The 13,645-nt window shown below is 38.3% G+C and overlaps 1 protein-coding gene across 18 annotated transcripts in view; it reads right to left on the bottom strand.

Annotated features, from left to right (window-relative positions):
* FGGY (FGGY carbohydrate kinase domain containing) overlaps positions 1 to 13,645 on the bottom strand; it is a 280,468-nt gene that overhangs the window by 86,025 nt on the left and 180,798 nt on the right. For all 18 annotated transcript variants that reach the window (XR_010833329.1, XR_010833328.1, XR_010833325.1 and 15 more), the window contains one exon: positions 907 to 1,022. Coding sequence is in view for 12 of the 18 variants with exons in the window: in XM_067001664.1 (XP_066857765.1) it covers positions 907 to 1,022 (116 nt within the window). In the remaining 6 variants the exon portion in view is untranslated. The remainder of the gene's footprint in view (positions 1 to 906; positions 1,023 to 13,645) is intronic.

Below are 13,645 nucleotides of genomic sequence, written 5' to 3'. Positions count from 1 at the left end.
AAATGCTGAAATCTATTAAAGGAAGCTTTCAAGTACAATTATCTGATACACCTGAAAATGGCTTATAGTACATTTTGTGATGATCAGAATAGCTTATAGATTTCTTTATATTTCATTTCACTACAGTCCTCCCTTTGCCATTTCTTTTTCATGTTGCTGCATTTAAACTGCTGTACAAACTTGTTCAAAGTGCTAGACATAAAAAAAAAAATCAAAGGAAATTTCAGATAATTAACTTTGATGAATGAGCATATTTTAATTCATGTCTGGTAATATTCTTGTTAATGACATGTCTACTTAGGACATCCATTAGAAGTCCATTAACTTAACAGGGAAAGTCTAATAAAGTTATCCTGGAAATTTTCTGGTATATTAACATTATGGACTTTTAATGAATATCTGCTGTAGGAATTGCTATTAGCAAGGCTACCATTCTAATTAAACTTATGCTCTAAGAGAGTGAAGAAACAGTATGAAGATACTAACAAGCAGAAGTAGCACATTTTTGGAAAATTACTGTAAAAGAGATTGGTATAGGTTACAAAACATGCTAATTGTAGCAGATATATATATATATATATTTTTTTTGTAGCTTGCCGTCCAATACACCAATATCAAGTGCTTCCTTCATAGAATCAATTGATGAGGCTCCCCACTTAATTCTCTGTTTTTGAGACTGAGCAGCAATGAAAGGCGAGGACATACAAAATTGAAAAACAATTTTCCATGACAATGCCAAGTAAAAAACTGTATTTAGGAAAACTATTACCTACAGGTATCCAGCCTTGTCATCAACCCATCTGAAGATTCATCAAGGCCTTTCACACTCCTGCTGACAATCACAGTAATATAGCTAAAGGTCTTTATATGTGTGTGTGTGTGTATAAAAGAATCCCCCCAATATACCTATTTTTTCATACTTATCCTTCACCAAATCTTCCAAACCAATGATATTCCAGAAACTGTCATCCCAACCTCCATCTGAAGTGTATGTCCACTTGCACACTAATGTACAGAGGGACCTGAAAGGAAACAACATATGCAAAAAAATCAGGAAAACTAACACAAATGATTTTAAAGTTGTGACTAGAAAGACAGTTGTGCAAAATGATCTCTTCATGACTGCTCCAAAGTTCCAAGCATAATGCTAACTTGAAAACAAAAATTGGTTACTGTTCCGAGTGTATGCCTTGAGATGACCTTAAAAGGACCTTATGTTTAAGATTGTTTCCTGCTAAAACAGCTCATTGTCTTGCCACTTCATTGCATAAAGGAGTCAAATAACAGGTCATGCACATGCATAGAAGACAGTATACCAAGAACATTACAGCTCTTCAGCAAGCAGCTCGGGGGAAGATTCCTGCCTCTCCAGGCTGTACCTAAATAGCAGTGTTTTGCATGCAGCATGTCCTTAGAAAAAACTTCTATTACTTATGTTCAAGCTGAATTACAAGTTGCAGGACATGATGTATGCCCTGATAATTAGATTAAATAGCACTGCCTCAATACCTGCAGGTACAAAATGCCTTTATCAGGTGAATGTGTACGAGCACAATCACATGCAACTACGAGAGCTTCTGTATAGCATGTGTTCAAGTACCACTATCATCAGGTCTGTATCTCAGAAGAAGCTGATGACAGACCAGTGACATGCTGAAATAGCATTAGCCATGATGCAAGTGAGTGCAACATTAAGCTCTTGTTTCAGGTCTCGTTCCTGATAAGATGAGGGTGAACTTCACTGTGACAGTAAAGCATCACAGGGGCAGAATATAAACAAAACACAACAGCATGTGCACAAACTCTATTGGAACAGATTTTTTTTCCCCTCCTAAAGTGACCCATATGCCCAACCTCCCATTTGCCCCAAAACATGAATAATGTTATTGAAGATTTAGTATTTAACCAACCGTTGTCTGTCTGAACACTAAGAACCATCTCAGAACATCAGTATTTAATTGTGCTTGAAAAGTCAGTAAAGTAGAAGGTATTAATAATGTTAACTACTACTGAAAACTTCAGCTATCTTTAATCTTCAGAATACTGTTGAACCACCAAGCACAAGACAGCTGTGATGCATCTCAAAGAAACACAACATCATAACTGTTCTTGAGGAGAAAAGCCCCTTTAAGGGATTAATTCTTTGGTATCTTACAAGATAACTCATTTATGACTCATTTTCAGCTAAGGTGTACTTTCACAGATGTATACTTTTTATTAGGATTTTATAATCTCAACAAGCATCTTCAGCACAAACTGAATTTTACTAAAGCATCTGAACTTATTCTTGCAGTTTTGTAAGAAAATGTTCAGATGCTTTAGTAAAACTAACACAAAAATCCTCTGTACAAAGAATATTTTCTGAGTTAAAGCAAACCCTTCCTTTTTTACTACATGAACTACCTAGGGACCTAAGTAGGGAGAACTAAACTAAAAGTTTCATTGCATTACATATTGTTACATTACCATAACACCCAGGAAAACCAGCCCCGGACAACGACCCCACCACATACAATGTACAAATGCTGGAAGACTGCTGCGTTCAGAAAACTTAAAAATAAGACAGCAACGGAGTTTAGAGAGGTGTCTGAAGTAAGCCATGTATGTCAGCACCTAGAACCCATACCTGTAGGCACATTCAAACCCAACTAGATACTCAAAACACGAACTGTGCAGTCAAACGGAGAGACAAAACATCTGCTAGTAAAGATGCCATTGTACTTCTCCTATCTAGGCAAAGGAGGGCTTCTTATTTTACAGCTGTATCAGAAAAGTATGCAATAAACATGTAAGACATTATCTCTCTCCCCTTGAAAAGGAGGTTGCTAAGAGAATGGAGTCTGCTGCTTTCAAATTCAACAAACACCCCTGGCACAGCTTCCTACTCATCTGATAGAAATACCCTACAAACGATGCGACAGTGCATACCTCTCCTCCACTAAAACCCTAATAACAGAAACAAGGAAAGAAATCAGCAAACAGAACAGAAGAGAAGCTATTTTTATTTATTAGCTGCAAATCAAAACTGCAGCTTCTAGACACTGATACTGTACACATCATACAGCCGAATAAGAACAGAAAGAGACAGCTAGAAAACTTCTGCAACTCAGATTCACCATGTTTTGGGGGTTACAATGAGAACCAAGGATGCAGAAGTAAGGGCAGGATTACAGAATCATAGAACGGCTTGGATTGGAAGGGACCTTAAAGATCATCGACAGCTAAGGACACTGTTCTCAGTCTATATCCTCTTGTCTGACACTGAGCAGAAAAGATCATGCAATTATACGGACTCCGTATCCTCCCATTTTCTCATTCCAGGACAGAAATGTGTATTTTAAATGCATAAATGCATCACATTTTCCTTCATTCTGTTCTTCTGGAGTTACTTTTTTTTTTTTTTTTTTTTTTCAACCAGAGGACTTCTGCTGTTCATTGACATTCCCATTGCTTAAAAAGGTGCATTGCCTTCTCTTTGCAAGAAGCAAATCTTATTGTTAATAAGATCTATCTTGTTAATATTACCTGTCTTGGAAAAAAACTTATGGAGATAACTATTTAGAGCCTTAAAAATACGGTGGAGATTATTTCAGGGTTGCAGTTCAAACAGTGTTGAAGTCTGCTTCTCCTCCTCTTCCCTCCCCCCACTTTTTTTTAAAGCAGTTTAGGAATAGATCAGACAATTACAGTTCAGTGTCTGGTTGGAAAACAGAAAAACATATGACTGTAACTATAGCAATGATAATGTTGATATAAGAAATTCCAATGTCCAAGGATTTAAAAGCCAAACACAGAAATCTAATTAGAACCTTTGACAAAAACTGGGTGAATAAATAAATTCTATGCTGAAGAAAATACTGGGGAAAAAAATGAATATTTTCCCCAAATGAGCTCAAACATCTCATTTAAAAGAAAAATGAAGACACAATTTCAATGAGAGATTATTTCATGACTTTTTAGGAAAAATTTAGACATAAAGAGTGAAACAATAATGCATTAAGTTTTTGCAAATATGGTAAATATCGAATCATAACAATTCATCATCAGAACTGAACATGTATTTTTCTAATTAGATCAATGCTATGAACTGTTGCCACACCCTGAAAAATGCTCTAAGGATGACAGCTAAATGTCACGGCTTCGCACTTTCAAAGACCACAAAGCAACTCCCTCTGAGTCTCTGTGCTTATCCAAAGATAAACTGCTCTGCAAGACTCCAAAGAGCAGGTTTTAAACAAACAGGGGCCAGTTCTTCCGTGCAGCTCACTCTCAGCAGCACTTCATTACATATATTACACACATATACACACATATACATATATTATATAATTACATTACATATAGGCTCACTGAAACGGTGTGAACAGGGGACAGGCAGACTGGCCCCATCCACTGAATTCCAGTTTAATTGGAGTTTTCTTACTGGGTATTGCTGAACTTATAAAAGCGAGCCCGTAAGAGTTTTCATCCTGTCTGTATAGACTTATAAATGCAAAGTGCTTACAGAAAAAAGATAAATAGCTGATTTCTAGATGATTTTTTAATACAATATAGAAAATATGAACTGGGAAGGGCACGTCGTCCCAAATGAATCAGCTGGCATATCTATATAAGTGGAAGGTTTTGATATGAAGGCCAACCGCAAATCTTAGCTACAATCTATCTCATGCCACTAGGTTTTCATTTTCATGGCCACAACAAGAACCTCAAAACTCTTTTTTCGTAAATGCCATACAAGCATTTGTGTTTCTCTGGGATTTAAGGTCCCTATTCCACCCTCGATGCTACTTATTTGCCACAGAAAAAGTATATGTTTAATTAAATAATATAGCTTTACACAAATCTTTAGTATCTAAGAGAAAGTACTGTAATGCAGAAGGGCATTCTGCTCTCTTAGATAACAGATCAAGAAACTCAGTTAAAGGATTTGAGACGTCTGTAACAACAGATAAACTTTACGACATGGTTCAAAAGAACCTAGATGTGTTGGTCTGCCAACCACCTGATAAGGTGCTTTAATGATTATACACAGTTGCTAGATCTGTATAACCTAGAGAGCTGCATACACATGAAGAAAGAATAGCTTATTCATGTTTCTTCACCTTTGAATACAATGGCACAGATGCATATCAGTTTTATTTCCAATCCCCCTTCAACGTATCACCCTGAGGAACTGATAGCTCAAACGGTACCTTGGGAAATCTGGATCCAAAGAGACTGGCCAGTAAAGAGGAAGTTGAGGAACCAAAGCATTTATTTAGCAACTCCTAAGTTTTATGAGATGAAGCACAGACGTTAAACAGTCAAAGTACTGATGTTCATTCTATCATATTCATTTTTTTCCTGATTATTTGGCTGTGCTACCTCAATTATTTGGTCATAAACGACAGGCTTGCAGCAGTCGATCCTGGATGAACCAGGTGCGTAGAAGCCAGTGCCCCCCATACTTCACCACCAGAGTCTGCTGGGTTCAACAGTGCTCAGCTGATAGGCAATAATCCAGGACACAATCCTCTCCTGACTGCCTCATCTCACACAGGGCTTCAGAAGACAAGGAGCAGAACCCATCAGTAACACAGGCTGTATCTAGCCAGGCTGACAGACAATGAATTCGAAACTCTTTTCTTCAAGCACACTCCAAATACAATGAAATTAAAGATTTCCTTTCTCTGTGCAGAACAAAACATTTTGCTCAGCATACTCCCACTGAAAAGCAACACTTTCAAATTGAAAACTTTAATTTAAACCATATTTTCAACAGGAATATGATTATGTTTGAGTTTCTTACAAATTTTAGTCTACAAAGAGCGATACGATCCTCCTTGCATCCAAGAACCTCAAGAAAAAAAATCCCTAAAATTCATTACAAATCAGATTTGGCTGGGCACAGCTTATTACACAATCCTTTCTGTTACAGTCTAGCTTTGAGTTCTTGCACATCTCTTGCTGAGAACTGGCTGCGAATGTGCTGAAGTCCTGTATGACCAGAATCTCAGTATGCCCTCATAAAAAAAAAAAACATGAGTTTCAGTGTCTTCAATGACTGAGCACCTGAGTTGCTTTGGCCATGAGTCTAGTTGCTCTTGATGCCTAACCTTTTGAAGGTTGGTGAAGGCAAATGTTTCTTTCCAGACAGCATTCTGGCATTATCAGTGTGTGCTCCAAGTTGGTTGATACAGGCTCTGCCCCCATTGTCTTCCCATTCTGAATATTTTCTCGCACTCTGTTGTGCTCCTTGGAGAGAATGAAATTAGATACACTTACAGAAAAATGGGAAAGACTGTATGGTCTTAGTTATCTGCATGCAAATGTATCTAAAAAATAAAGGTCATAAAAAACCTTCTGCACAACTTTAATATTACCTACTGAAAAGTTGTCCAAGCTTTCTTCGCAGAGAGAACACTTGCTATCTTTGACAACAAAATACATTTTGGGCCACGTTCTATAATTGCAGTGGTCTTCTAGATGTCATCTGAATTTGGGTTATAGGTTAATTGAAAAGTCTTCTTAACAAGAAGATTTGCAAGAAGAAACAGTTTCTCCCTGAAAAGTGATCCCATAAGGAATTTATACATGAATTTCCATTCAAGATGGTTGGTACAATACCAGTTAGCCTGGAAAGTGCATTGTCTGCCAGCTTTAAAGACAGATACCCTGTCTTGACCATCCTGAGGTGAATGGAAGCTTTGCTCTTGATTCCAAAGCAAAGGGATCTGCTTCATTCATCCTAACGGGTCAGAAATGAATTCAAACTAATTAATGCAATTAATTTTGCAGGCATCATTAAACAATGAAAGGGTTTCAACACAAAATGTGTTAAATGGAGCACTTTAATGAAAAATGCCCCTGCATCCTGGTCTCATATTGAGAGGGACTTGGTGGTGATGAACTAAAACCAACTGCACCTGCTGAGGACTGTACCCAACGCTAAGCCCTGCAGAAGCTAGGATAAAGTACTGCAAGGTCCCAAAAGGAATAGTGTGCAGTAGGATAAAGTAACTTTCTGCAGAAAGTTTCTGTTGGCCAGATTTATTTAAAGCCACAGACAATCAAGAACTAAGAAAGCTGTATGAGGTTCTGAAAGCAAGAAGGAGACCTGAAACAATGGAGTGTGACCATCACAACATCAAATATGTTTTTTCTTTTGTTCTGCAAACTTTAAATTTAAAGCAGATTTCAAATTCAAACTGAAATCCAGGGCTTAGGTTCTGCTCAAATGAACTTCTCCACATGCAGACATCTGGACCAAGCTGTCAATGTCCTCCCAAATTATGCATCCCAGTCTTGAGGCTTTTTACAAAAACGAGCAATTCAACACTCTGTCACAGATCTGACTGTGGTTTTTCACAAAAATGTTCCAGGCAAAAAACTAAGACATAGCACACATACTCTCACTATCCAAGGTTTATATTAAGCAGAACTGTGCATTGGCGCTGCAAAATCCTAAAATATAGCAGAGATTATCATAAAACAATAGGAAAACAGGCAACTATTTTCTGCTCCATTATAGCTGATGTCATATATGTCAATACCTGACCTTTTAAATAGAACCAGATTCTTAGTTACATATACACCACTGTTGTACCTGTCACACCAATGCCTCCGCCTACCTGACGTATTTGGCTGCTTGGGGGGAAACAGGAAAAGAAGAGGGTAATTTGTCCTAAGGGAACGCTTCTCGGTAATAGGAGAAAAAATGTGACACCTAGTCATTTACTCTTGGAGCGTATAAAATGTATGAGATGCTGCCCATGTTAAGTGTTGGCTAAAAAGAATCAAAGAGCTGTGGGTTGAGTTCACAGCAGTGTAAGAAGAGCTGCACCTGTTGTCACTCAGTTACTACCGTAGATCTCCCGGGCAGATTAGTTTTAAACCACAGGGCCAAGTAAATCTGGGTGTGCTCCATTTCACATGTGCTGTCTGCATTTTACTCATTTCACCTATTCAACAGCTCTTTAATTGCATGTACACAAACTGAAACCTGTCAGGGTCTGTTCCTTCCACTTAACTGTGCAAATCCCGAGTTCCTAATATTTACAACACGCTACGTTTTATTATTCATGCCTTTGACCTAAACCCTATGAAATTCCTGCTTGACCAACCCCATTGTCTTAGTACAGCAGTGCAACGTGACTGTTGCCTGACAAGGGTTTGCTTCTAACAAAACATTAAACATGCCAAACAAAAAGACAGGTGGAGAAGCCGGTTCGGGACAACTAGCAGACACATTCCAGTTGCACTCAGAGGCCTCCCCGTCCAGCTTTTTCATCTCTAAGGATTTAAACCCAGGCAAGAACAGCAGCAAGGACATCGTGGTAATCAGCAATACCAGTTCTACTAACTTCATTCTTTCTATGCTCTGGATCACATTTATATTAATAAAAAGTAGTCTGTTTGCCATTTAGACTTTAAAAATTCTTTAAATATCACAGCAAAACCAAAGTTCTCTCCACTGTTTGAAATCTTCACAAAAACTGCACAAGAAAAAAAAAATTATATATATATATATAAAACTTCTTTCTGCATGATGTAATAAAAAGCCAGCATTTGCTAACAGTGAGGTCAATGGCGATTTTGTCATGAGTCACGTGTGAAGTAGGATTTAACTCCACATCTCAACCTTCAAGAGTTCATGTTCCCGAAATTATTTCAATCTTCCTTTCTTTAAGAAGTTTTCATTATCTCACTTTAAACATCTTCAGCATTGAATTGTCCATGAGGAAAACTGAGTCTCAGGAAGCAGCACTTCAGTTTTAAAAAAGGGTCGTTAGAAAAGGCCGCGTTTTACTGCAAGTGTGGAAGTTTGGTAAAAGCTACAAATCCACATAAATCACCAACCCAAAGAACAGTGAACAGCTCACGACCTCTTAGCTGGATACGTTGAAACTAATTCAGATACTGGTATTTGATGATAATAAGACCTTCCCTTACACTTTCAAGCCAAATTCTTTTTTAGTCTTGTGTTTTACTGTTTTTGCACATGCTTTGCTTTAAAATATGTATTGAAAGTATTTGTTTGAATTTCAACTAAGACGTATTATATGCCCTCCATCTTTTTCTTAATGTTGCTGGCTCAGTGTACTTGTATGGTCCTAAGAGATTCCTTCACAACTGATGAGACTAAAGTTTGATTTAAAAAAAAAAAAAAAAAGTGAACTTTTATTCAGCAGCTCTGTTGGCCTCACATCTGGAAAAGTCAGAAGTCTCACTGGACTGGTGGCATAACTTTCATTTAAAAATGCAAAACAGGTCTGTCTGCCTTCCTCCACCATAAATCTTCCTGGCAAAGCGCAGTCCATGGAAGAGTAACGTACTGCTTTATGTAAGAGGAGGGCTCTTAGGGAATAGCAGCTACACCACAGCCCTGGAGGGACCGGGATCCTTTCAAATCTCTGACCAACAAACACAGCCATTACACCAGGATTTGAAAACTTATTGTGTCAGAAGTGGAAATGCACAGGGTTAGGGTTAGGGTAATGGACGACGGGTTTGGTCCAGTTTCCACTGGGGTGAAATGGAGAGTCCCTCTCTGGAGTTTCTGAGGTATTAGCTCAGACGTCATCACTGCTCGGGGAAACCTACACTACTAAGCACACAACTGGCCCCTGTGCCTCCAAGGGCAGCTGTCCCAAGGCAGGCAAAACACCAGATATGGCTACGGCTGCTTTTCTCCAGCATGAAGCAGGAGCTCCGGCTCTGGCAAAGGCCGCGCTCCTGGAAGCAATGCACAAATACAACCTCTGCGCCTGCCTGCCAGCCAGCGCCATTTCAGTATCAGAAGTCTCCTACAACATCCAGGAAGAAAATACTAGAAAATTGCTTGGAGAACCATAACATTGTTTCCTTGCAGACTTTTCCAGGACCTCAGTGAGAGGAGGCGTTTCAAGGCAGATGTCTTACCACGGGCTCTCAGGCCTTGTGTCAGGATGCAGCATGTAGAAGCAGGACTCTGAGCGCACACAAACGTCCATGCACGCCGAAGTCCCACTCACAGCCCTTAGGAACAACCAGAATACAAGTGAGCGGGAAAGAAAGTCTTTCCATTTGTAAACCAAACAATTAACATTATTTCTGTACAGGGGAGAAAAGAGTAATTAACTCAAACCCCACTGTAGGACTTGGTGTTCGTGTTGCAACTCTTAGGAGGTTTTGATTGGCTTTTTAAATTACAGAATTTTCTAAGCAAATATGTTGCTTACTTAAAGGGAAGGATTTTATTGCCTGAAAAATACAATTCACATCTGCAATTTTCTACACCCACATCTATAATTAATCTCCTCTGATTACAGCCACTCCCTGACAAGATTCCATGTTATATTTAAACACTGGATGCCACTCTGAAAGGAGAAAAAAAAAAAAACACACAGAACAATAGGATCATTTTCAAGGACTACATAGCAGCATAAGGTTTAGAATCAGCAAAGTCCTTTAAATTGTGCTATCAACTGACCAACCCCGCCAGAGTGAAGAGTGACCTCCAATTACCACCGTAATGGGCACAGAAGTCTCTTGAGAAATATAAAGTGTAGATGTTTTCTGTGCTCCAGAAGAGGTACGAGATTGATGTTGTATTACACAGATACACTTCAAACTTAACGACACATTGTTGGGGAAAGCACTTCTGTGACACTCACACTCTAAGGATCAGCCCCCCTAAAAAAAAACCTTCACTGGATAAGATATCTTAAAAAGGTAACTTTTGTACATCTTGCCAGAAATCTGAAAGCACACACACACACCTTTATATACATACAGATATTTATTTAGGACTGGGAGGATGTACGTCTGTATTTGTTTGCTGCAATCTATTTAAATCTCTCTTTAAAAAATATAGATAAATGCTTCAAACACTGCAAATGTTAAAAAAGTCATAAAACAGAAGGTGAATCTGTTAACTAAACTAAACTGAGAACTAGTTAACTAACTAAAATGAGAAGATATTTCTTTTACTACTTGTAACAGTGTCCAACTTAAAAAAAAAAAGTGTTTCTCTTTAGGAATACGCTATCAAAAGACTTAAAGCCTTATACTTTTAAATTCAATTTTCCTAGAAGAAGTTATGTCATCAGACCTGAAGGGAAACACCCATCTCAAACACAGCACGGCAAGTCAGATTAATCCCTTGTGTATATCCAGTAATTTTGGCAGGTTCATACCAGGGATGCATTTAGCTAAACATGTTGAGTTGGACCAGAAATTACAAAATAAGAATATTTTATCCACCCACATACGCCTCACCACGTCATGAGGCAAGGGGAAGCAAACAGTCAGCAGACTGCCTGCTTTTTTATTAATTTCATTCTGTATTACATTACAGACACCCAACCAAGATTCAAGCCCATTGTCTTCAGCATTGTTGAAAAACACATAATGAGACACAGTCCTAGACACAAAAATGTATTGTCTAGACAAATCAGACATAGCATGTGGGACTGGAAATATTAATCCATTCCCTCAAAAGATGGCAAATGGAGGAAAAAGAAATTGACAGACTTGGCCAAGGGTCAAAGAGCAAATCTCAGTCGGACCCCTAAAAGGAGTCTTGAATCCTGAGACTCGGTCCAGTGACATAGGAAAAGACACCATTCAGATACCATGATGCTGAACATCTTAACAATCTTCCCGTGCATGGCTACAGTCTAAATCTTTAAATATGAGAGTAAAAAGAAGTGGGTATGTACAAACAACTCCATTTCTTCACCACTTTAAGTTTTAAAACTTTAATAAGCAAAAGAGAGGTTATAAAAAGTCATCCAAAAACAACAATGCAAATGAAAAGCAAAACTGGAAATAAAGCCCATGCATCTAGACAGTCCAGTCCAGCAGTCTGCCTTCTGGACAGACCTCCTGCCATTATGCAACATCAGCAGTGTTTCAGTTCAACAGATTCAGAAAAAATATACTTTTCAACATCAGTATTTCAAGCAAACCAAACTGCAATAGTAAGTAAATATATTTCTAAATACAAACTCTTAGTTGAAATAAATCTCTTCTCCTGTTACCCTTTTCAGACATTTAAAACTATTACACAATTAAACCTGAAAGTACTGGTACACAGAGCCAGTATACAGCTTTCCTTTGAAGTCTAAAATTCCAAAGGCAAATTTACCATACTTCAAGGCTTCACCAGACATTCAATGACGTTAGTCAAAAGATTAAGCAAAGGCTACAAGTTACCAAGAAAAAGGAAGTCAGTTTTCAGACCAGCTCCCTTACTACTCTGTGGTTTTTGATAGAGCAAAATTACTCCCTTACAGCAACATTAATTTCTCCTAATCCAATAAGGGCAGCACACCACTACTCACCCATCCACACGTGCATCACCAAGCACATCTGTCGGTACCAGCTGGTGCTGCAGCCACCAGTCCTCCCATGGCCACATGCATCCTCGTACCTCTTTGCTGTATTATAACAGATTATTATTCAACAGAATTGGCACCAGCAGGGTACGGAAAGGCTGCAGTTCTTAGCTCCATGACACTTTATCCTTCTACCATATGAAAAGTAGATGTGGGAAATGCATCACCAACATCCGTCTTCGTGGAACATAAGGACTTAGGAGGTATTTTGGACTTTTCCAGTGGTTTGGAAAGTGCAACATGATGCTGAGGGCAATGTCTGGCCATCAGCAGTGCAAACACTGCTACTCTACATAGTGGCTGGTACTACAAGTCTCCACACGAGCGATGCTACTCTTCATGATGTGGTGTATGCTTTTTCATAAAATTGTGCAGAATTAGACTCACGGGCAAAAAACAACAACAACATAAAACAAGCAAAAAACCACCACAACAACAAACACACCCTACAACCCTAACACTGATATTTTGAAAAAGGAATATTTTCCAGAATTCTCTTCTCTAGTTTGCTATAGAGACAGATTTTACTAATTCATGAGTAAATAACATATCTATTCCTAACGTTTTAAGTGTTGAGATTCTAATTTCACATGACAAATATATGTATGAATATTAAGTCTTGAAGAAACGTCAGTAGAGTTAATGGAGCTTTTACCAGCTTAGGCAGGCATGTGCTGAATGACTGTGCTGAACTGGAACCCAGGCTGTCATGCACTTGTAGCCAAAGACTAAGTGAAACCAGAACAGAAGCAGGGAAATTGCCAAGAGTGCTGAAATAAAAGAAAGTTTTAGTAACTATATTTTGATGGAGACCGATCAAATTTCACACTCCCAACTACAATACTGAGCCCTCCTGTATTCAGGCAAAACACCTTCAAACCATGTTCGAGTTAGGATGACAGGATTTGGCTGCCATGTGGATGTGAATCAAAAATGCATGTTAGGGATTCCTGCACAGGCAATGAGGTGTGTTTTTACCTCCTGTCACAAAAATCAGGTCAGTCAATTTATATTCTTAAAATCAAAAGTCATTCCGAAATACAAGGTACATTTGGTCAAAACTTACAGTCCCTAATATCATTTTTTTAAGAACATTTCTGATAGTTAGATTTTAATGCAAGGCATTTAAATTATAGGAGAAGCAAGATGGCTCATTTCACATGCATCACATGCTACATTGTATGTTTGTATTTTAATCTTTTCCATGACAGTATCAGTGTGCCTACTTCTAGAGTACATTTGATAGTAAAAATAAAAAAGATTCTGGTTTACAGTCATTTGGAACT

Source organism: Anser cygnoides, chromosome 8 (genome assembly GCF_040182565.1).
Source record: "Anser cygnoides isolate HZ-2024a breed goose chromosome 8, Taihu_goose_T2T_genome, whole genome shotgun sequence".
Lineage (NCBI taxonomy): Eukaryota > Metazoa > Chordata > Aves > Anseriformes > Anatidae > Anser > Anser cygnoides.
This window is presented reverse-complemented; position numbering and strand designations above follow the sequence as displayed.